We start from the raw sequence: 25858 nt of genomic DNA, 5'->3' as shown, positions 1-25858 counted from the left end.
TCTGTATGTCCATCCATATTTATTCTGTGTATATATATAGATGTATATATTCATAATGACATTCCTTTTGTACAGCTATATCTGTCATACCACTTCATACTGTATCATACTTATATATGAAGTATGATATATATATATCCTTATTCAGTTATATGTACATATTACTACACCTTCTGTATAACCTCAAACCCTTATTTATTACAATGCCACTTAAATAAATAAGCCATCTATGCACTTCTGGTTAGATGCTAACTGCATTTCATTGGCTTTGTACATGTACTTTGCACAATGACAATAAAGTTGAATCTAATCTAATCTAATAAAGCTCTGACAGAACTACATTCAATATAACAAAACTGTGTGTTAGTTTTTGTACAGTGCAGCTGGATTTCCTGTCACTGTGGGCTGCAGAGCACAGTAGTATAGAGCAGAGTCTGATACAGCAGCAGAGGAGATGAACAGATTCACTTGTTTATTATTATCATCAACTTTAGCAAACATTCTTGGGGGACGGTTGGGACTTGGAGCTCCAATGTGAAGAATATAAAGAAGGAATTCAGGTTTAGATTCTGGATATTGTCTGTACCAGTGCAGACTGCTTTGTGTTTTGCTTGTTTCATATTTGCAGGACAGAGTAACATCATCACCTTCATCTACAACTTTATGAGTGAAAAGTGGCTTTATTAAATCCGCCATGGAGTCACCTGTCATAGAGAAGAGAACATTAATGTTTTCAACTGTTATTTTTCTATATTTCTTTTTATAAATCTTTACACTATCAAGCAAAAAACAAAGGCTTAACCTAAACCAGGCCTGTATTAACACAACACATTTAATAATGAATTCAATCATTATTTTCTGAAATACCCAGAAAAGTCAATGTTAACTCACCTAGTAAAAGCCACAGACACATGAATATAACAGTGAACATGACGACTGGTTTTAGCTGAATAAAAATATTCTTTCTTTACTTGATGTTAACATCATAAAGGATCATGAAGCCCCACCAAGAGTATCACATGACAGTGTCACTAATGTTACTGATTCTTACTGAAACATCCTGACTTTACAATCAGCTTCAAATTAGAAACCTGTATATATCTTTTCTGTATCAATCTAATAATTAAAGTATTATATATTGTAGTAATTTTATCTGATAATCCTGTTATAAATAGGAGAGTTCAGGGTTATTTCACTGAGGTAAGGAACAAACCAGCCTCTTTTCTTTCTCTTGTTTATTTTTATTTGTTATTTGACTCATTTGATGTTAATAGAATTTTTCTGCTTAATAAAGCCATTATGTAAGACTATAGTTGCTTTCATAATCAAAGAATTCTACATCTCTGGGGTATGTGAGCAGGAACCTAATACTGTACTTAAACTAACTGATGTCGCCATCTTGTGGAGAAAGGAGAATGACTGTTACGACCTACGTTTTTGTATTTGGTGTGTTTGTTTTCTTTTCTTTTTTGCTTCTGTTGTGCTCTAATAAGCCGCCTGATGATTTCCTCTCTCCCTCTATTGGCGATTCAGAAGAGGCGTGTTCCTTATAAGGGCGCTTCCAGCGTTCCACATGGAGCTCATTTTTGGTTCGGCTGCGTTTGGGTAGAGAGCTCCGGGATCCCTCCTGCGGGCGATGATCAAACTTGCTTTTCCCCAGTGAAAATGTGCCTTTTGAACAACTTGTTGATCTTGTACTTTTGTCCTTAAAGTGATTTCTCAAGCACGTGGAGCGTAGGGGTGTCCAGCCTATTTATTTTGATATCTTGATTTGTACTCTGTTTTTCGTTAGGGAGTTAGGGAAGTTAAATGTATTTTATTTTGTGTTCATTTAGGTCACTTAGCCCCTTTCTCCTTTTGCTTTTGAGAGCTGTTTTGTTTGTTGTTTTGGCCTTTGGTCACCCCAAAGAGATGCTCCTTTTCACCTGTCACATTTATTCTTAATAAATCTAATCCTATCCCTTGATTGGTTTGGTGAAAGTGTTTGATTATCGGCCGGAGTGATTTAAAACTGGGATCCCACTATTTCAAACTCTGTTCCCTTATTACGCCTCTCGGAGGTTCCGATTTCCCCTAGACTCGGGGCGTAATAATAACTATACAACAGGGTATTACATACATATCTCCACCATTTTCACCCAATTTTTTCTGATAGTTTCTGCTGGATGGCAGGAGAGTGAAGAGTCTGTTAGGAAGATGGGAGGGTACATGCACAAAGTGGGTGGTTTATAAAATTAATTGTTCTGATTAGGATCCTCAGTTAAAGTAAGAGAAACTCTGCACAAGATGCTGTCTGTTACTTCCCTGAATGTAGCCATGATAGGAGAGGTGAGGTTTGCTCTGCTGTCTGCAGAAAACTGACACACTGAAGGGATTTTCTGGAGCAGAGAAGCTACTCTATGATGTACACAGTGTTGTAATGTAACGGAGTAAAAATACTTCATTAATGTACTTAAGTAGAAATTTCACGTATCTGTACTTTACTTCGCTATTTAAATTTATGTCAACTTTCACTTTTACTCTGCTACATTTCCTAGATAAAATGTATACTTTTGCTTCCACTCAGCATCTTCGTTACTCGTTACTACAAAATAAAATCAGAAGAAATGTGTGCGACTGCAATAAGGGAGGTTTGGCAAATCACTGCTCCTAGATTGCATTACACACGTCCACACGCTCTACGGAGATGCACTGACACGCTCAGCGTGCACGCGCAGTCAGAGCTGGAGGCCCTAACCCTAACCCTAACCCTAACCCTTATCTATAACGTTAATCGGTGGAAAGCCGCAAAGACGGCAACCAAAAGCAGTGAAATTTCACTATTCTTATTACCAGAGTTGATAGCACAAACAAAATATTAATGCAAACAATCTATTCAATACTAAATAAAAATAATATTTATTGATTTGTTCTTTGTCTTGTGAATATTCTTTTTTATTAATGTCTGCATTCATTGGACACACTGTTTGTAGAGATACACACATACATGAACTGATTTGATTCAAGACTGGCATCATTACATCATGCATAAAATTTTGGTGTCCACTTTTGCCATTTAATAATACCATAACTTTTGGCTTACTATGTAGTCATATAATATATAATATAAAACTCTTCTTGTTTTAAATTCTCACTGAGGGCTAAAACCCCCTAAAGATGAAATCCTAGAACCGCCCCTGATCTTATGCCTATCAAAAATCACTGAAATTTTACTTTTTACTTTTACTTCAAATACTTCAGTACATTAAATATCAGAAAATTACGTTACATTAAGATATTATACATATACTGTACTTACATTACGTTAAGTACAGTATATATCAGATACTTTAAGACTTTTACTTGAGTAATATTCTAAAAGGTAACTTTCTCTTCTACCAAAGTCTTTTTCTAGTACAATACTTGTACTTTTACTCAAGTATTGCTTTCTAGTACTTTATACAACACTGGATGTACACAGATTGATCACTGTGGGAATGTGGATCCTCCTGAGGTCAAAATCATCTCTTTTGTTTTCTACTATGGATTGTTACTTCTACAATAGTCCTCAAATAACTTTACTTTATCTCTATATGTAGACTGGTTATTTTGCAGAGTATAAAAAAGTGTGTAATTCTTATACAGTTCAGCTGATTTGGATTTCAATACACACATAAAAGCTGAAAGAATGCACTTTAATATCATATTCATGTAAAAAGTTTTTGTTGTTTATTTCATAGGATAACAAACATGATCTGATGTATTTCAGTAAGCTGATGAAAAAATATCTGTTGATCTTGATAATATCAAAGATACAAGTAAGCCATTAGTCCTCACAGGAGAGTGGTGTATGGTGTGTTTGCTGGTTTGAATGAGGGTTAAAATGGTTTTCACTTGGTGTGTGTTTAGTAAACTGGGTGGTTTATTTGCTTTATGTTTACATTTACATTTACATCCTTTGGCAGACGCCCTTATCCAGAGTGACGTACATAAGTGCTTAAATCTCTAGCATTGAATACATTAATGCTGGCTCACTAGGTTACATACTTAAGATACCATGAGTTTAAAACATTTGTTCAAGCTGCAATGAAAAGGTGTCTTTTTTTTTATGTCTTACTGTCTCCCTTTGGCCTACTTTAACATGTAGATTTACTTTTAATTTATATTTACTTTATATATATATATATATATATATATATATATATATATATATATATATATATATATATATAATGTGTGTGTGTGTGTGTGTGTGTGTGTGTGTGTGTGTGTGTATATATATATACATGGCCTCCTATTTCAGATATGGGGTCACAGCCAGGCTCCTACAAACTGTTGGCTATATAGTGTATCATGTTTTGCATGATTACCAGCTACATACAGGTCCATAGAGCTTGTACATTCAGTTATTTTTATCAGTTTTATTATATATATATATATAACTAACATATCTGAAATAGGAGGCCATGACTTTAGAATTATATGTTCAACAAACACATCCCAACCCAATCCCAACCCACAAACACAACCCACAAACACAACCCAGCTGTACATCCACCCTGAAAATGAGACACATTGTGTGATCACTTTCAAACCCACTCTACCCTAAGAAATAATATAAGCAACTGCCTGCTAGTCATAAAGACCATCGTTTTCTGACAATCATGGCATAAAGATTAGTTTGCCATCTCTAAAAACACACGTGAAGAATACAGGTATGTTTGAAAGACAAAACTATCCCAGATTAAACAGTGTAAGGACTGTTATAAGAGCATAACTTCATGGACCAGGAGTGTTGTTACTAGTTCTTACTACTGTGGTTAGCACAAGTTGCATGTTACAAAACTGTGCATATTCAGGGGGGCATGGTGGCTTAGTGGTTAGCACGTTTGCCTCACATCTCCAGGGTTGGGGGTTCGATTCCCGCTGCCTTGTGTGTGTGGAGTTTGCATGTTCTCCCCGTGCCTCGGGGGTTTCCTCTGGGTACTCCGGTTTCCTCCCCCCGGTCCAAAGACATGCATGGTAGGTTGATTAACATCTCTGGAAAATTGTCCGTAGTGTGTGATTGCGTGAGTGAATGAGAGTGTGTGTGCCCTGTGATGGGTTGCCACTCCGTCCAGGGTGTATCCTGCGTTGATGCCTGATGACGCCTGAGATAGTCCAGAAGGCACAGGCTCTTCTGGACTTCTTCAATGTAAAATATCAGGTTTTAAAATAACTGTGTTACCCAATTTCCCCCTGGGGATTGTTGTGAAAAAATCCTGGAGCCTTAAGAGAATATATTTATTATATTATATTATATTATATTAACCAGAAGTCAGAGGGTGAATAAAAGAGGGACTCTTTATTATAGTAACTCAGCAGACAGGAGAAGAAAGAGTGTAAACAGGGGACTCAGGGCCAGAAGATCAGGAGAATAGAGCTGTTCCAGACACGTAATGAGCTCATGGGTGATATGAAGTAGCTGGAAGCGGCGATAGCTCGCCATGACATCAGCGGGCACTGGCCTTGGGTGTAATAAGGAGGAGGCATACGGCTGTGGATCCATTTGCAGCAGTAAGCGTTTATTTTCTAAACACAGGCAAAGATCAGAATCGGCAAACCACAATGTAAGACAGAAGGCAGAATCGGAATCGGGGACAGGCAAAAGGTCGGGGCAGGCGGCAAACAGTCAGAAATACAGAGAGGGAAAACAGAAGAGAAAACCGAAGGACAGAACACAGGAAACGCTCAGAATGACTGTACAATGACAAGTCGAGACCTCGCACAGGTATGAAGTTCTGGCGTGGTTTTATGTGAATGGGAGATGAGGAACAGCTGGTGTGGTAATCAGGAAGAACGGTGGCTGATGGGAAGTGTAGTCCGGAAGCGCGCTAGTACTCCATAGTCTCTATGGCGACGCTCGCCCGGCGGTTCGTTGCACATGACATTGGGTAGGGAGAAGGACGAGGATGGTGAGGTAAGGACCTGATGGTGCGACCAGGATGAATTGGCTGACCTCGAGGCGAAGGATCTAAGGGGAGATAAGGGGAGTTAGAGGAGATAGAGGAACGGAAGCTTGAGATATGTAGATAAGCCAGCCCTATATATATATATATATAGAAGAAGATAGCAAAAGAGAAACTTACTCATTGTAGTTGAATGAAGGATTAATCCTCAGGACATCTGTCATAAAAGACTGAGAGGCAAATATAACATTGACCAGTAAAGCTCTTTTGAGCACATTTTTAATAACAATAACAAAATTGTTGTTTAGAATGACGACGACCTTGGTTCCCAAACCATGACTCATAAATGTTATGTAGAACGAAGAAGACCCAGGGTCGCAGGCCGGGGCTCCCAGACCTGGGCCCCGGGGAACTAAGGGGAGGAAAATCCATAAATGGGCATATGGGTAAAAGGTGATGGAAAACAAGGGGATGGTAGGGAAAAGGACGTTACAAAACATATGAGGTAATTCAGGTAAATAAGGTGATATGATGAAAAACATATTGGGAATGGGCCTGTGAGGAGGGGAACCAAAGAGGAGGCACCTAGGAGCGCCAGGGTATATATAGAGGAGAATTTTTTGGGCCAATTTGGTATGTGTAAAAAAAAAAAAAAAAACGTTACTTTGCAGGACCGTCCTGAGAGTTTTTGTTTTTATTTTTGCATGCCGATGCTCTTCATGAAGATGCTCTTTTTGGGTTTTTGGGATTTCTTTTGTTACTTTCAACTTGACAATTTCTCTTAGAGAATTGTTGGCTGATTGACCACAATAAAGAAGTTTGCTCATTCTCATCCAGGTTTGAGGAGTTTTCTCAGTGTTTTGCTTGTAGTAATTATAGTTTATCATTTAAGTCTAACTAAAACAGTCTTTATTAATTAAAAGTATATAAGTACAAATCACCCGGCGATGTGTCGACTTGGAGACGGGCTCTAAGTTCCGACAGGATTAATAATTATTCTGATTCTGATTATAAACACTCAATGGACACGGAAATAGATCATGTGCAATGTAAAGCCTGACTGATTTACTGGTTGTCTGAATTAAGGGTCTATTAAATCAACAGAAATCATGTGCATAAAGCACCACAAAACACTTTAAATATTCTATATGAAAAACCATATATGAAGGATTTAAAACAAAATCACTTGCATTTTCTTAACAAGCAGGTTTTGCAAGGCATTGTGGGACTTGCTGATTATAGTGCCTAATTATGGAACTAAAGTCATAAAGGAAAGACGTTCTCTGAAAATGTTAATATTTATAATATATTTGATATTACTGTAATATTTTTACATTCTTTGTGTTTCATACTACACTAGACGCTAGACAGCTCAGGCAAGCACATTGTATTTGTGTAGAATATATAATAGAATTATTTTGACTGATATTATGATATATGTGATCTTAATTTATATCAGAAGTCTATATTTGGGAAAAAAAATAGATAGATAAAGTTATACAGAGGTTGGACAAATACCTGTTACTTATTATCTGTCAACACTGAAACAATGGACTGGGCTACATCCCAAATTGCATGCATGCATACATCATACTAATGCTCAATTCTATTGTATTTGCTACAGCAGCATGCAACTGGGCTGTATAGGAGACTTAGAGTAATTAAACTATTATATCTTTAACTATTCATCACATGGAAAACTGCACGGTGAGTAAGGTATGAAGGCACTGAAATTGTTAGCATGTTTGTTTGTTGCTTGTTCTTCCTTCCACACTTATTCAATTCAAGTTTATTTGTATAGCGCTTTTTACAATGGACATTGTCTCAAAGCAGCTTTACAGAACATAAAGATAGAACAGAAGATAAACATAAGGAGTAATATAAAGAATTAATATAATAAAAATTCAAAATATATGTAGTTCACAGTGTGTATGTATACCGTACGAACATTAAGCCATTTAATTTTTATTAGAAAGTAGGTTGCTCTTAGCAGAGGATGGTTTTGATCCATCGACCTCTGGGTTATGGGCCCAGCACGCTTCCGCTGCGCCACTCTGCTTCAGCACACCTTTCAAAAGGGATTCAAACCTACAATCCCTGGCTTAGGAGGCCACTGGTGCAAGGACGTATTAAGTCACTGTTGTTTTGATTTTCTGGCATTTTGTGTTTTTTCTGGAGGCATCTAAGAGCTAAACTGCAACAAATATGAATGTTAAGCCATTTCATTTTTATTAGAAAGTAGGCTGCTCTTAGCAGAGGATGGTTTAAATCCATCGACCTCTGGGTTATGGGCCCAGCACGCTTCCGCTGCGCCACTCTGCTTCAGCACACCCTCCAACTAGGACTCAAACCTACAATACGTGGCCAGTGCCTTAGCCATTCGATCACTGCTGTTTTAAGTGTCTGGCATTTTTGGTTTCTGCTGGAGGCATTTAAGAGCTAAACTGAAATGTCTTTGGACAAAACCCATTGTCTTTGATGCAAGAGACCAAAGCTTCATCCAGTAGGCCACCAGGATTGTGGCGATGACCTGCAACGATTAGGGTTGATAGCAACCATTCTGAAATTTATGCCATTTTCTTCTTAGTTAAAATGTAGCTGTTCCTAGGAGAGGAGGGTTGTGATTTATTGATCACTGGGTTTGCTACAAGAATGCTTTTCCTGCACAATGCTGCTTAAGCACACCCCAGATGGGACGCGAACCCACAAATACTGGCTTAGGAGGCCAGTGCCTTATCCATTAGGTCACTGGGGCACTGCTGTTTTAAACATCTGGTGTTTTGGGTTTCTGCTGGAGGCATCTAAGAGCTAAACTGAAAAGTCTTTGTACAAAACCCATTGTCTTTGCTGGACATGGGATGCCTGGGAAACAACAAAGTATCTAAATAAATTAGACTTTTAATAAATATTTTCATATATTTCATATATCATTCTGTTTTCTTTTTAAAAAGTCTCCACAAATCTAAAACAATTCCTTTTCTTTTGGCTATGATTCTTCTCTCACATATTAGACTTTTCATTAACATCATACTCAAATTTACAAACTTTTTGTTTTTACTACTTTTTGTCTCGACCTAATATCACCATTCTATTCCATTCCAAATCATTTTCATTCCAGTCCCCACTCACATTACTTTGTAATTTACTTTGTAATGTAATTTCTTTCACATTACACATCACTTTACTTAGAACTTTACATTGTTTAAAAAACAATTCCAATTCTTTGCAATGTAAAAACAGATGTAAAAACCCTTCCTCCCTTTCCTGACACACTTTACACATTGGACTTTGTTCAACTTCTATCTTGGTTAAGATTACGTCTGTAAATACTGCTTTAGGCCTTATAAAATATAAAGTTTCACTTTCACACACTTCCCTTTTATATTTTTCCATATGTCTTTTTTTAATCCTTCAAAAGTTTACACCAGTACTCATTTGTATTTGGTTCCTTAAAAACTTCTTCCCTAAAAATCTCATGAAACATTTTAACTGTACAGCTTTTAAAACCATACAATTTTTCTTCTTGTTTCGGATAAATGTTCATCTGTTCTTTTTCTGCTTCCATGTTGTCTATTTTCCTTATCCACTCTTTTGGTATTGCATCTTTGATTATTTTATATTCGTCCCTCAGTTCTTTCTGATCATATTCCTCTTTTGCCTCTTCCATTGCATCAATAAAAAACTGTTCTGGTAGAAACTCCTTTTTAAATTCATATAAAACGTCCTGTACTCTTGTTATCCCTGCTACCATCCACTTCTTAAAAAATATTACTTTCCCCTTGTTTTAAAATGTTTTTGTTTAAGAACAGAGGTTGATTTAAAATGCTTTCTCTCCCTTGTGGAAAGTGCTCAATAATCTTTAACAGCTTTCCCCAGGCATTTAACATTTCTCTATAAAATTCCGGTAATCCTTCCGTCATCCAATTTTTTGTTTTCATCCATAAAATTCCCTTGTCCAAATTAAAATTGCCACATTTGTTTATAAAATATTTCATTGTTTTTTTTTTCATTCAAATTGGTTTTCTTCTTGTAGATATTTCTTGACTACTTTCACTCTTAGACTCATTTTGCTCTGTTCTACGTCCATTAAACCTAAGCCTCCCCTCTCCGCCACCCCTAAGATCATGTTGTAAGCTATTCTTGCTGGTTTACCCTCCCATAAAAAGTCACAAAAGCATTTTTTCAGCCTCTTTTCTGTCCAAACAGGCATATCATATACATATAGAACCTACCAAAGCTTAGACACCATTAAAACATTTAAAATTAAAACCTTCCCTTTCAAGTTCAGTGCTCTTTGTTTCCAAAAGTTTAGTCTCCATTCTATTCTTGTTAAAAGCTCCTCCCACATTTCATCCCTTACTTTCTTCTTGTTTTTACCAATCAAAATCCCTAGAATTTTCATTTCATCTACTTCTTTAAAGTTAAGAGTCCATTAAAATCAATGCCTTCCCAAACCTCATGTATACTGTTTTGTCCTCATTTAATTTACTTCTCGAGCCTTTACAGTATTCCTTTATAATCTCCATAACATGTTTGACACTTTCTTTCCCTTCTACAATTACCGTTGTATCATCTGCATATTGAAAAACATTACCTTCTGCTTTACGTTCCTGTATTTCTATTCCTCTCACTTTGTTTTTTTGTCCTATTGCTAATCTTAGGGGTTTGTAAACTTCTCCAGGCTTTTGTACATCTTTACCCACACATACACACACACACACACACACACACACACACACACACAGACACACACACATGCAACCGATGCTTCTGAAATTATAGATAGAATAAAATAGTTAATACAATTGAATTGATGTAAGAGCTCTTTCTGATTTCCACTTGTGTTGTGGGTGGTTGTTTTTTTCTAAATTTTCTGTATGTTGCTTCAGCTACAACAAACACTCGTTCATGCAGTATAGCGAATTTTAAGGGAGGCACCTTGTTGTGGAGAACCTGCATCTATCACGGTCAGAGTCTCAATGTCTGACTGTGTCATGCGAGCTGAAACAACAGGCTGCTTACTGAAACAAAGCTCAAAAGCATTAGCATGTTTCTGCCCGGGTTTCGAACTGGGGACCTTTCACGTGTTAAGCGAACGTGATAACCGCTACACTACAGAAACTATAAAGTGGGACTTTGGCCTTGCAGTCTGAAAATAAATTAAGGAACTGACAAAATGAAGAAAGAAATTGTTTCTTCATTTGATCGCAATAGCAGATGAGCAGCCACGTGAAAACTGTCGCGCTATGTGGGAATCAAGCTGGTTTCAGGGTGTTCCAGAAGGAACGGCCGACACAGAGCACCAAACTCAACTCATTTCCCATAAACCAAAAGCCCAAATCCTTGTTTCTGCCCAGGTTCAAACTGGGGACCTTTCACATGTAAGGAGAACATGATAACCACTACACTACAGAAACCACAGCAAAGCCTGCCCACCCTTTGCTGAGGCCTGGGAAACATCTAAGTAACAAAATAAATAAGAGTTACTAAAAAGCATCAACTTTCAGTCACCAAAGTTGGGCTTACTGCAGTCAAGGTGTTGGTGGTATAGTGGTGAGCATAGCTGCCTTCCAAGCAGTTGACCTGGGTTCAATTCCTGGCCAATGCACATCCTTTAATAACAGAGCCAGGGCAAAAGAGACTGCCTGGAGGGGGGAAAGAAAAGAAGGAAAAAGGAGGAAAAGAGAAAAATAAGTAGAGGGGTTGTAGTGCAGGATAATGGGGGCACATGGTTGTATCTTTTAAAAAATATAACAAAACTAGTTTTTGTACAGTGCACGATTTTGGAAAGTGAACGATTAACACACAATGCTTATTTATCCAAACAAATTTTATTTACTAATACACTTTATTTACACTGTTGTTTAATCAGAATGGTATCTCTGAAATGAGCTTAGGCACTAACAGTAACCAGGGCAGGGGTTAGGATATTATATCAGCAGTATGTATGATAGAAGAACAAGTATACTCTATGTCACAAAAGTTTTAGTGTGAAAAGTAGAATCCATCATCTCAGAATGTGAGCAGGTTGTGTGGTGCTCTAGTACTTGACCCACTATAAGATAAGTGACTGCGCCATCTTGTGTTCACTGAAGAGAAAAACCTTAACACACTAATAAATAAAACCCTGCAAACAGGTCATACAGACACACATGTATGCTCTGGATTAATCATTTTATATTAGACCTTATAATTAAATTGTATTTACAACACCATGTAGTTTGTGGTGTCTTTATAACACTCATGTATTTCTCTCTCTAAAGGAAACAGATGTTAAAATCACTTGTAAAACTCAGCAATTAAACTGTTTACATGCACTGTGCATTCCTCCATAACATAACACAGATCATTTCTTGAATCCTGCACACAAATTATTGTAAATAAATGTCCATCTTGGTGAGTATTTACACAAAGTATTTAAAAATTACATGAAGTTATATTTAAAACCCCATTATGCTTTGTGTAAGATATTGTGCAACAAAATTATACCATTATAAATACAAATGCACTGACTGAGCGGACATTTAGGTGACAAAATAAAAAACTGTCTAGAAGGAATATGCAGTGTCTATGGCAGGGGTGGGATTTGAACCAACACCTCTAAAGAGACTGAAGCCTAAATCCAGCAGCTTAGACCACTCAGCCATGTTACCCAAGGAATTGGAAGCCTTTATGCTCTCCCAAATGTGTTGATGGAAGAAAGACATGATCTTGTTCATGTGAACTAACAAGCATCTGCGTTCAACCAGCATGGAAATACAGCCCAAAGTTGCAGACATGGTGCTAACTTATCACACCCCACTCTAGCACAGACTCAGGGAACAGTTAGAATGCTTTATCTGTGCCTTGTTTCCTGGCAACGGTGGGATTCAAACCCACACCCACAAAGAGACTGGAGCCTTAATTGAGCACCTTGGACCGCTCGGCCACGCTATCTACAACAAAGCCTGGGGTCATTAAGGGCTTGTGTACAAAGACTGTACTGCGCTTGCTTCCTAAAGCTAATGCACTTAAGCAGGGTCCAACTCATCACACCCTTGCAAAACACCTAGACGCAGGGCTAGATTTTCATACCCCACTCTAGCATGGACCAACGTTCTGTGAGCAACAATCAAAGGTTTTGAGGTTATGATGAGGTCAGCGATGACGGTGGGATCCGAATGCACGCGTGCAAAGAAAAATGGATCACATCTATCAGGAAGAAAAGCTTCCAAAACACGCTATGAATCCATGGGGTCTTTAAATGTATCTCTCAGACCCAAGATTTTTCCCAAACTTATTATATAGAACTATGTCACAGACACCATCTCATGTGTGGATACATTTCACCTCAGCCAGTGTTGTCAAAATGTAATTTTTTAAAAATCTATATTTGATTGAATGCATGTCAGTTTATGTCCAAACAAAATGTTTATATTTATGTTTTTATAAGATACAGTTTATATAAATTTCCCCAATTTTCTAATTAATCACCATAAATTCCCTTTATTGTTCAACCCTAGTTAAGATCATATTTGTGCAGTTTGTATGATAGAAGAACAGGTAGAGTTTATATCACAGAGGGTTTATTGTGTAAAGGATGAGAAAAGAATGTGAGCAGCTTTAATATGTTCTCTGTTTTTGCCTCTTCAAGTCAGGGGTGGTGACTTCTGTCAATACTGGAAATCTTTCACCTTCTGCAACATGTAAACTTACCCACCCAATCTCATGATCACACACTTGACCTGATCTGTTCACTTGGGCTAAACCAGGGATCTCTGACTGTGAACTTTGTTACTGAGCAGGAAGTTTGGAGAAGATGTGAAAACAAACCCAGCCAGCAAGGAGTTGAACCTAGAATCTTCTGATCCGTAGTCAGACGTGTTATCCATTGCGCCGCTGGCCCTATTCAGACTGTCCTTGGAATGAGCAAATTATAGTTTTTACAGCTCAATCTGGGTAAGAGAAAAGTTCGGTAGTTGTTTGTATATGAAAAGTTTAAGTCATTTCAGTCATTCAATTTAGGATTCCTCTTGTCCTTAGATCACCTATATGAGTTTATTAACTTTATTTGTTGAGACGTATAAAGCAGTATTTTTTTAACTGGGCATCTTTTTTTCAGGTCCAGTATTTACGTTTGGATTAAAACTTTCTTTTTTGATTTTGGACAACCTGCATTTAGTTAGAACATAGGCAGCACTTAGCAGAGGATCGTTTCGATCCATCGACCTCTGGGTTATGGGCCCAGCACGCTTCCGCTGCACCACTCTGCTTCAGGGTACTTCTGCATAGGACTCAAACCTACAATCCCTGGCTTAGGAGACCACTGGCACATGACTGTATTAAGTCACTGCTGTTTTGAATTTCTGGCATTTTGGGTTTCTGCTGGAGGCATCTAAGAGCTAAAATGTAGGCTGTTCTTAGTAGAAGATGGGTGTGTTTTATTGATCACTTGGTTTTGCTCCCAGCACACTTCCACTGCACCACTCTGCTTTAGCACACCCCAGATGGGACTCGAACCAACAACCACTGGCTTAGGAGGCCAGTGCCTTATCCATTAGGCCACTGCTGTTTTGAGTTTCTGGTGTTCTGGGTTTCTACTGGAGGCATCTAAGAGCTAAACTGAAAAGTCTTTGGACAAAACCCATTGTATTTGATGCAAGAGGCCAAAACATAATCCAGTAGGCCACCAGGATCGTGGCGTTGATCTGCAACAATTAGGGTTGATAGCAATAATAAAACGAGCTACATCTGCATGTGATACCATAGTCTCAGATCTAGCATGTTTGTGGTGGTGAATTACTAACTCACCCTTAAAATTTTCAGGCTCCTGGAACTCGATAACAGCATGTACATGTTCCATGTGTGCTGTCGGAAGCCCTCTTGGGTTTTGCAGTAAATGCTTTGCCACACTGATCTGCTGGGGAAGCTCCACTCCTTGCAGAAAAGTGTATATGTGTGTGTGTATCTTTATAATTATCTTTATAATTCGCTAATATTTACAATAAAGTGCTCAATATGTATATATTACATATTCATTTATTTTATTATTGAAGTGAATGTGCAGAACAGAAACCCAACTCACCAAGAAGAGACTTTAGTGTTGTTTATTGTTAATAATACCATCTTGGTCCGCCCAGCAGTTCTCTGCAGTCTTCATGCAGCTGATTGATGTGACTGTATGTCATCACAATTGACATTGAGTTATAAACAGTCTGTGGATAAACAGATGCATTGTTTGTATAATGAATGATCAGTAGTCTCTACAATCATATTCAATAACAGCATCAACAAAAATATTCTAAATATTAATTCAGAAAATGAGAATCACATACTAACTTTTTTATTTATGTTTTCACAAACATACAACGTTTGTCAATTCTCAAATAATAATTCAGTTATAATAAAATAATATGAAGGTGTAATTACAGTTACAATCTGTAATATTTATATACTTACACTTATACACCATCTCCTGTGAAATCACAAATCCCTCTGCATTAGCATTTTTTGTACAAGGACAAATATTTGTCACAATCTTAATCAGTAGTGAAATATTTTTTTATTTATTTATTTATTTTTTTTTCCATTTACAACCGATTGTGTGTGACTAAGACTATGTTTCGGCCAATTGACTGTTTTGTCAAAAAATCAACAAGCTTCAGCTTTACATGATGATTGTGGGTTGGAGTAGCATCTGGGTGCACTTCTAGTTAGCTCTTAAGAAGGCACCCTGAAGTTCAAGAATCCTGCAGGTCCTGAACAACAAATGCTCAGATAACTAGCAAAAGAGCCTGGTGTACAGTGCACCAGTGGTGTAGTGGTATCATACAAGATTCCCATTCTTGTGAACCGGGTTTGATTACTGGCTGGTGCAGGTTTGTCTTCTGCTTCCTTTCAAGCTGTGCCGTAAAAGGCTTCCTAAGTGCTGTAACTCCTGAGTCAATTTGAGCCTCTAAAAGGAACTTTGTCATATGTTACAAGCTGATTCTATTCCAAGTCATGCTCTTCAATATGTAGTGGTATCAGCAAGATTTACACTTTTTTGAGCTTCCTAATAGAACTTTCTGTCAAATGTTACAAGCTGGTGGTATTCCATGTCAAGCTCTAAAAAGGTAGTGGTATAAGCAAGGTTAATTTTTTCCAAAGCAATCATTAATTCCTGCCTGCCGTTTATTCCGATTCCCGGGTGGTGCAGGTTTGTGCTTTGCTGCCTTTCAGACTGTGCCATAAAAGTCTTCATAAATGCTGTACCCGCCGAGTCAATCTGAGCCTCTAAATGGAACTTTCTGTCATATGTTACAAGCTGATTCTATTCTGTCATGCTCTCCAAAATGTAGTGGTATCAGCAAGATTTGGATTTTGCCAAGCTGCCTTTTATTCTTGCATTAAACAGAATGTTTTGGGGATGTGTTTCTTTAAACATCTTATTTGAAGAAGGCTCAATTGTTGCTTTCCAGAGCTTTTCAGATCTATCTGGACAATGGTGAAGGATTGGAGTGAATGCGGATAATAAACTCATGCGACAGCAGTAGAAAATGATATATGGTTTAAATTTTTTTTTTTTTTTTTTTTTTTTTCCCTCCTGCGTTCTTTGTCTGCAGGCTCAGTGGCCTAATGGATAAGGCATCAGCCTTCGGAGCTGAGGATTGTGGGTTCGAGTCCCATCTGGGTCAGTTTATAAGGTGTTCTTTAGGAACTGCCAAGTGCTTCTGTTTGCTGCTGCTCATTATCACCTTCACAATCTGGTCTGTCACATGTGTGAGCCGGATGAAAAAACATTGAAATGGACTTTGAAAATCAAAGCTGAAGGCCTAACAGGTAAAGCTTCAGCTTCTTAAGAAGGCACCCACAATTAATGCTTGGATATCTAGCAAAAGAGCCTGGTGCAGAGTGCACCAGTAGTGTACTGGGGTTTGATTCCCAGCTGGTGCAGATTTGTCTTCTGCTTCCTTTCAAGCTGTGCTGAAAAAGGCTTCCTAAGTGCTGTAACTCCTGAGTCAATTTGAGCTTCTTAATAGAACTTTCTGTCATATGTTACAAGCTGATTCTATTCCAAGTCATGCTCTTCAATATGTAGTGGTATCAGCAAGATTTGGATTTTTTTGAGCTTCCTAATAGAACTTTCTGTCAAATGTTACAAGCTGGTGGTATTCCATGTCAAGCTCTAAAAAGGTTGCTATTTTTTCTAGCAATTTATTCTAACATTTTTATAACATTTACATTTACAGCATTTGGCAGACGCCCTTATCCAGAGCGACGTACATAAGTGCTCTGTATTGTATCTATGCCGATCCAAGCATTTTGAGTGGATCGGGTATCGGTGGTGCGTGACCGATCCTAATCCGATACCCGTGGTCATGGGTGTCGGAACCATTATATGTGGGTGGGACAGGACCCACCCACTTTTTAAGACCAATAATATTAGACCCACCCACTTTTACCGTCTCTATTCAGCGCATATGTCCTTTTTTATATTACTTTTCAGAGCGCCGCCAGTCGAATCCATTCTGCTTGAGGAATGCCCTAATAAATTAAATTCCATTACGTGTTTTACCTACAGCATTGACCACGCTCCTGCTTTCTGAAATCCATGGGCTTCGGAGCCATTATATGTGTGTGGGACAGGACACGCCCATAAGAAAAATACACTTATATATTAAATTGCATTAATGAAAATAAATAAAATAAATGTTATAGAAAATATGTTTAGCAGGCACCCTTTCCATTTACCTCATGGAAAGCGTTAAACATGTCAAGTCAAGTCAAGTCACTTTTATTCACATCACCACAGCACATGTGCCTTGGTGAGTGAAATTCTTGGGAGCGAACTCCAGAAATTGCAGAGCAGTTTACATACAGTTATTACTGTTACATATGGGTGAAAAATGTGCAAAATGCTCAATGCTCAAGGTGAAATGTGCAAATGTGAAAAGATGCAATATACTCGTACATGGTCAGTACACACAGTGTACTATTCAACATATTTAAAATAGCAAAGACTTCACACTGTATATTATTTATTATTGATATAATCAATATATCATATAAAAAATTAGTGTATAAGTTAGAGATGTACCGATACCACTTTTTCTCTTCCGATCCGATTCCTCCGATTCATCCGATACGGTAGTAGAGGAGTTTCTTTATTTATCCATTTCATCTTCTGTACAATCTGTACAATTGTATCTGTACAATCAAACTCACATCTGTTCTGAGAGGTTTGTAAAAGGACATTGCTCTAGTTCACATCCTACAAAGTAACATGCAGCTGTACATACATGCATAACACACACAAGACTGAATGACTAAATGAATGCACCATTTAATTAATCAGTAAATTTTAAATGACTATTGATTACAGTGTATCATGGACAAAACTGTCAGGAAAAGTACAATAAACTTAATTTCATGTCCTGTGCACCTGTAACACACTGTGGAGTGTTTGCTTGTTTGCTTCTTTATTCATTTATACCACAAAATTACCACAATTATCGTTTGTGTCTGTGGTTAACTGATAACAGGTTGGTAAAGGGAGGATCTTTGATGTGGTTTTATAAGTTTTTGTAAAGCCTTTCACTGACTCTGTATCACTGTGTTCCAACTCTTAGAGCACAATGATAGAGAGCAGAATCTGAGAGCTTTAGACCTCTGATAGTAAGTTCAGTAGAGTCTCTGCTTGTTTCTGACTCTAATCGATGATCATCAGGAGTGCTCTGGTCAGATCTTGACCTTGCTCCTTTATACAGTAAAAACTGTGGTGCGCTGTTAGGATATTGTTTGTACCAGTAAAGATAAATGTGTTCACTGCTTGTCTCATATGAACATTTCAGAGTAACAGTGTCTGTTTCTTTCCCCACAATGTTGGCATCTTCATCCTTTGGTCCAATTTTATCTGCAAAACTGCCTGGAGTGAAAAAGAATATAAAGAAATAAATCTGCAAAGAATTTTTCAAAAGCAAATATGTACTGTAATGGTAAATTAGGAAATTACTATATGCTTTAAAAACAAACATAAATATTATATAATACAATAAATGACCTGTAACTAGAGTGAGAATCAGTGGTGTGTATCTCACTATGTACAGTAAGTTGTATAGTTGAGCCATTTCTGAACACAGCTCTGTGATGATTCTGTATAATAGTGCTGTATGTGCTGAACTTTACACGTCTCTAGAAGGCCACACCCAGGAAGTGACACTGTTGTAGTGTAACTTTGTACAGATCATCACTTCACAGTATCAGTGACAGTGAACTGAGTCACCAATAAAACACAGAACAATACAAGTGTTACTTCACAACCTACTGCATTAGATGTGCTATTTAATTATTGTAAAATACTTATTTATAAAAAATAGGATATATTTAAAGGACAAGAACTCTCTTGCGTTCCTTCCCCCACTTCCACAGACACCTGCTGATTGTTGACTCTCTCTGGGACCTAATCAAGGTTGTCTCCATGGCAATTTGCTGTGTATCGCTATAACAATCTTGCGGACTGAGGCACCAAGATTTGATGCCGGGAGCAACGACTCTCCAGGCCTACACTTTTACATACATACACACACATATATAAAGATATGCACTCAAACACCCAACACCTGTTCCCACACTGTATTCCCCACCGGAGCATAGTCTGGGGGTTGTTTTTTTTTCTCCTCCCTTCCCTCATGTTATGCTGTATTTCTTTTCAATTCCCTGTTTTCTGTCCGGTCCTCCCTTGTCATATTGTACGTATTGTATGTATGGTCAGGTTGATGGCTAATTTCGCTGGTACCTGTGACCAGTGACAAAGGCTACTACTACTACTACTACTACTACTACTACTACTACTACTACTACTACAGTGGTAAAACTGTATTGAACTTTCTCACACTGAACACTGTACAAAAGAGCAGAAACCAAATGATGCACTAATAAATATGTCAGTCCTAGTCACTTGTGTATAAAGACCAGGAATTGGTCTGTAGTGGTTATACCATCTGTAGAGATAATGCTATGTGGAGAGAAGGTTTCCTGTGTAAAACTGTAAAACAAACTAATTAAAGTACACACATCATATAAAATGAAGCAACAGCAGTTTAAATCACACACATTGCAGTAGTAAATTACAGGGACTTACACTCCATCCCAACAGAAGTGACAAAGCATGTGAGGTTTAATTCTTATATCCTACAAAGCCTAAAACTCTTTCCTTAGTTCTGGAAATTTCCTCAATTCCCCATTGCTGGTCTAAGTGAATGGTCTTAGATACTTTAGAAACTTGTATGTCTCCACATTTAGCATCACCCACTCATATTTATTCATCATCATCACTATTATGCTTCATCTCATTTTATTTATTCAGTCTGCTTTTAACTCTCGAAAACTAAAAAATATTTTCTATCAGCTGTTACATTACACTAGAAAAAATCCCCAAACCTGCTATGAGACCTACAGATTATATAATAAAGTTTAAACCCACTTTACTTTATAAACAATATAAGCAGCTGCTTATTTTCCTGCAGCTACAGACAAAAATGTTCATTCATTCATTATTCATCTTCAGTAACTGCTTTATCCTGGTCAGGGTTGTAGTGGATCTGAATTATATCCTAACTCCACTGGGCATAAAGCAGGAAATAGATCCTAGATGGGACACGAGTCCAATGCAGGACACTATGTACACACATTTACACACTTATTCAACTTAATAATGTGATCATTCAGACAATCAGCTACAGGAAGCTTTGATAAAGTTGGAATCATAAATACAGAAAAAAACATCCAGCTCAAAAGGCTAGAGCCATCCCTGATCACATAATTATGTTTTAGATTCTCTGTGTATATTCATCAAAGTTGTGTACAAGCAATAATCATAAATCATAAAACAAGGAAAAGGTAAATCCACTAACAGTTTCCTTATTCAAATGTTTCATCTTCATTGCATCTGTACAAGCCAACTAAATCTAATTAACATTTGTATATAAAAACATATTCATATGAATTAATGAATAAATGAATGAATCAATCAATTATTCAGTTACTTATTTAATGAATGTAGTGAATCTTTGGGGAAAACTGAGCAGAAAAGATGCATTAATTGTATTACACATTTTATCCATCAGTGACAGCTAACCTTTATGTCTCTAGTAGTGTCATTAAATTATATTTTCTAGCATGAAAAATTAACAATTTACTGTGAATAATGTGTAGCTCTTCATCTCTCCTTTATTTTCTTTCATTTTCTCTTTATTTAAATTGCATTTTTTTACCTGAATTGTTCTTTGTGTCTGTGGTTAACTGATCAGTTGGTAAAGGAAGCATTTATACATTTTCTGTGGTTTTTACACACTTTATGTTTTTGGAAAGCCTTTCAGTGACTCTGTATCACTGTGATCCTACTTGAAGAGCACAATGATAGAGTGCAGAATCTGAGATCTGTAGATCTTTGATAGTAAGTTCAGTCGAGTCTGAGGATGTTCTTGACTCTAATCGAGTGCCAGTGGGATTATACTCTGAACTTGCTGACCTTGCACCTTTATACAGTAAAAACTGTGCTGTGCTGTTAGGATATTGTTTGTACCACTGAAGCCAAACGTAACTGCTACTTGACTCATATGAACATATCAGAGTAACAGTGTCTGTTTCTTTAACCTCAGTTTTAGCGTTGTTTTCTGTCGGCCCAATTTTATCTGCGGCACTGCCTGTTATAAACAAAAATATATAAATAAATATAAACAAAAATAAATATTTAAGCAATTTCTGTAAGCATCCCTAAAACATCTATTAAAAATTAAAAATATGTTAAATAATACAATCTATTAACTGTTGTAATTTAATGACCTGTAACTAGAGTGAGAATCAGTGGTGTGTATCTCACTATGTACAGTAAGTTGTATAGTTGAGCCATTTCTGAACACAGCTCTGTGATGATTCTGTATAATAGTGCTGTATGTGCTGAACTTTACACGTCTCTAGAAGGTCACACCCAGGAAGTGACACTGTTGTAGTGGAACTTGTCTGTCTGCTCTTTAAATTAAGCACCTTTTTTTGCATCTGTCTCTGATCTCCATCACCTCTGTTACATTACAGAGATATTAGTGTCCATTAGTCTGATAATGTTTCATTTTAATGCAAAGTCATAAGTTCTGTCACTGATATGTTATAGATTCAGATGAATCTGAATTTTTAACAGGTGGAAAATAAATGTCTGTAGGCTGTAGGTACTGGATACTCATGATGTGAGTCCTAATGCTGTGTGCTTTTTATTGGGACATAGTACTGTTTTCTTCTATTAATGTTTAAATATTTGACTGAAAAGAAAAATCTATTCATCTATCTATATACATTTTAGCTTCTACACTCAGAGGTGGTGTGTGTATTCTCTGAAAGTGTCTAGACCAAAGTATCCTATACCAATATTTACTGTGACACGACTACATCAAATCCAATTTTTGCTTATCCTGTATGGCCTATAAATAAATAATAGAAGACCTGGGAATATCCACATTAACACATTAAATCATCAGACACAATAAACAAAGACAATTTGATCAGAAGAGTTTACTCTAATTAATCTACTCTTAATATATTTACACGTTTTGCACATAGGTGAGTTTCAGACATGTGAACGTTACACCCTCATTTAACTAGCTACCTGTTACCTCACTTATACTGTTGAGACTGAAGGTGTCAGGACTTTTGTTTTGGACATTCTCTGTCGTAACATTAGGGGGCAGTGTGTTTTGTGTCACATGTCTCATCAATACTCGCCTGTTCGTAATGGACTCATTATTATGTCTATTTATCCTCGTCTTTTGTGTGTCAGTTTAGGTATCATGTTTTGTTGGTTCTTGTATATAGAAATGCTGATATTAGGACTGTTTTCAGAGTTATGTTACCTAATGATGCTACTACAATCGTAGTAATTGTAGTAAGGGAGTAAAGGAGTAAACATGCACCTCATATACTTATTCATATATACATTAATTCTGACCTTAAAGTTAAGTTTTTTTTTTTTTTTGCAGAACCAGGGAAGGTCCAGTGCTAACATCTGACAGTGTTTTATACACACAATGTTTCATGGTGAAACCTGTCGAATGTCATCAGTAAACTGTGTGCACATTTAACTGTCTACACCTTGTGTTTGTCATGTGTAACGAGCCGCCGGACGAGCGTCGCCATAGAGACGCGTCCCCGGAGTACTAGCGCGCTTCCGGACTACACTTCCCATCAGCCACCGTTCGTCCTGATTGCCGCACCAGCTGTTTCTCATTCCCCATTCACATATATTCACGCCAGAACTGCTTACCTGTGCGAGGTCTCGACTTGTCTTTGTACAGTGATTCTGAGCGTTTCCCGTGTTCGATTTTTTGGTTTTCTGTTCTGTTTTTGCCTCTCGATATTTCTGATTGTTTGCCACCTGCCCTGACCTTACTGCCTGTCCCTGATTCCGATTCTGCCTTCTGTCTCTGATTACTGTTTTGCCCGTTCTGATCTCTGCCTGTACGACCCTGCAAGTGCTTTCTATTAAAACACTTTCTGCTGCACATGGATCCACAGCCGTATGCCGCCTCCTCATTACAGGAGACCTCGCCAACAGAGGATCCAGCAGCTGTCGCTCTGCTGACCACGCAGGTCACCAGTCAGGCTCAGCAACTCGCCGGCCACCACCAACAGCTGACACGCCTCACTCAACTCACACAGGAGCTCGCCGCGGCATTGCAGGAGCTGCATGGAGCCGCCGCTCCGCCGAACCCCCCAGCTCCAGCACCGGCTCCCCAGGCCACGGCGTACCACGCACCCACGACCGCCGGACCCTGTCTCGCCCTTCCGGAAAAATTTAACGGCGAACCAGGAAGATGTCGGGGCTTCCTGATGCAGTGCTCGCTGTTCGTGGCACAGCAACCGTCCCTGTACAGCACGGAGGACAGCCGCATAGCCTTCGTCTGTTCTCTGCTTACAGGAGGGGCATTGGAGTGGGCCACCGCCGTGTGGGGAGAGAACGTCTTCTCCACGTTCGAGGCTTTTCTCGTCCGATTTCGGACCGTTTTCGACCACTCCGCATCTGGAGAGAGCGCGGAGGAGCGCCTGCTGGCCGTGTCCCAGGGTGATGGCACCGCGGCGGAGTATGCCCTGACATTCCGCACTCTCGCCGCTGAAGCGGGTTGGGGGGAACGCCCCCTGCGACTGCTCTATCGCAAGGGTCTGCATCCTGACCTCCAAGCTGAGTTGGCCTGCCGGGATGAGGGAAGGAGTCTGTCGGAATTCGTGGATCTCTCTATCCAACTGGATAATCTGATGCGCTCTCGCCGGGCGCGAGCCGCTCCGCGCACCGTCACACGTCCTGCACGCGCCGAATACACTGAACCCATGCAGGTCGACTACACGCACCTCACGCCGGAGGAACGAGATCGTCGCTTCCGTCTCCGTCTCTGCCTTTACTGTGGAGAACCGGGGCACCGACTGCCGACCTGTCCAAACAGACCTCAGCGCGGACGTTCCTACCCGGTGAGTCGACACTCTGTCACCCCGCTATCTCCGAGCTGCGCCAAAATCGGTGTACGGCTCGGAATTCGGGGGGAGAATGTGGAGATTGGTGCTCTGATCGACTCGGGCGCAGCCGGTAATTTTATGTCTTGGGACTTCGTTCACGCCCATAACGTTCCTGTGATCCCCTCTGTGTTTCCCTTAGCAGTGGAGGCGATAGACGGACGACCGCTGGGAGAGGGGCGCGTTACACACCTCACGAGGAGGCTCGGCATGCAGGTGGGGGACCAACACCAAGAGCGACTCTGCTTCCACGTCATCCACTCCCCACGGCACGCTCTCATCCTCGGCCTACCATGGCTTCGACTCCACGACCCAACCATTTCCTGGTCGGAGCTGCGCATAACCAGATGGGGCAGAGCATGTGCCGCACACCGCCGGAGCCCAGCGAAACCATGTCAAATCAACACCACAGACACCACACTCATCTCCACCGATACCCCTAATCTCCCCGACGAATACCTGGACCTCGCAGAGGCATTCAGTAAAGCCAAGGCCATGGAACTACCTCCTCATCGCGCCTGTGACTGCGCCATTGACCTGCTACCCGGGGTAACACCGCCTAGAGGGAGAATCTTCCCACTCTCACAGACGGAGTCCACGGCCATGAATGTTTACATCCAGGAAGAACTCAAGAAGGGGTTCATTCGTCCTTCCGTGTCACCAGCATCGTCGGGGTTCTTCTTCGTCAAGAAGAAGGACGGGGGGCTTCGCCCATGCATTGACTACCGAGCCCTCAACGACCTCACAGTGAAGTTCCGGTACCCTCTGCCGCTCGTGCCGTCAGCTCTGGAGCAACTCCGCTGCGCGCGGTACTTCACTAAGCTTGACCTCCGCTGCGCATACAACCTCATCCGCATCAGACCAGGAGATGAGTGGAAAACTGCCTTCTCGACTCAATCCGGCCACTACGAATATTCGGTCATGCCGTTCGGCCTAGCGAACAGCCCAGCGGTCTTTCAGTCTTTCATAAACGATGTGTTCCGGGATATGCTCGACCGCTGCGTGATCGTCTACATCGACGACATTCTCATCTATTCAGAGAGCAAAGAGGGACACATCCAACACGTGAGGGCGGTGCTGCAACGCCTCATCCAGCATCGCTTGTACGCCAAAGCAGAGAAGTGCGAGTTTCATCAGACCGCGACATCTTTCCTTGGGTACGTCATTTCAGCAGACGGAGTCGCTATGGATGACACGAAGGTGCAAGCAGTGCTACGATGGCCCAAACCACGGACCGACAAAGAGCTACAACGCTTCCTGGGGTTCGCGAACTTCTATCGTCGCTTTATTCGTGGCTTCAGCATCATCGCTGCGCCCCTCACCTCGATGACACGACAGGCTTCTACTCAGCTCACCTGGTCGCCAGAGGCACACAAGGCGTTCAACCGACTAAAGGAGAGCTTCACCACAGCCCCGAT

General features: G+C 39.4%; 4 non-coding genes and 2 gene segments (V, D, J or C); 2 read left to right on the top strand and 4 right to left on the bottom strand.

Moving 5' to 3' along the window:
- Positions 1-363: 363 nt before the first annotated feature.
- LOC132847906 (T cell receptor alpha variable 12-3-like) lies at positions 364-931 on the bottom strand. The segment is given in 2 exon segments: positions 364-704; positions 892-931. Coding segments are annotated over 2 exon segments (381 nt in total).
- Positions 932-10975: 10044 nt separating this feature from the next.
- trnav-aac (transfer RNA valine (anticodon AAC)) lies at positions 10976-11049 on the bottom strand. The gene has a single exon. It is a non-coding gene; the product is annotated as a tRNA-Val (tRNA).
- A 222-nt stretch (positions 11050-11271) lies between these two features.
- Positions 11272-11344, bottom strand: trnav-uac (transfer RNA valine (anticodon UAC)). Its single transcript has one exon. It is a non-coding gene; the product is annotated as a tRNA-Val (tRNA).
- Positions 11345-11463: 119 nt separating this feature from the next.
- Positions 11464-11535, top strand: trnag-ucc (transfer RNA glycine (anticodon UCC)). The gene has a single exon. It is a non-coding gene; the product is annotated as a tRNA-Gly (tRNA).
- A 4974-nt stretch (positions 11536-16509) lies between these two features.
- Positions 16510-16582, top strand: trnar-ucg (transfer RNA arginine (anticodon UCG)). Its single transcript has one exon. It is a non-coding gene; the product is annotated as a tRNA-Arg (tRNA).
- A 1914-nt stretch (positions 16583-18496) lies between these two features.
- On the bottom strand, positions 18497-19015 carry LOC132847905 (T cell receptor alpha variable 14/delta variable 4-like). The segment is given in 2 exon segments: positions 18497-18813; positions 18949-19015. Coding segments are annotated over 2 exon segments (384 nt in total).
- Between the last annotated feature and the right edge of the window lie 6843 nt (positions 19016-25858).

The sequence above is a fragment of the Tachysurus vachellii genome, chromosome 7 (genome assembly GCF_030014155.1).
Source record: "Tachysurus vachellii isolate PV-2020 chromosome 7, HZAU_Pvac_v1, whole genome shotgun sequence".
NCBI lineage: Eukaryota > Metazoa > Chordata > Actinopteri > Siluriformes > Bagridae > Tachysurus > Tachysurus vachellii.
This window is presented reverse-complemented; position numbering and strand designations above follow the sequence as displayed.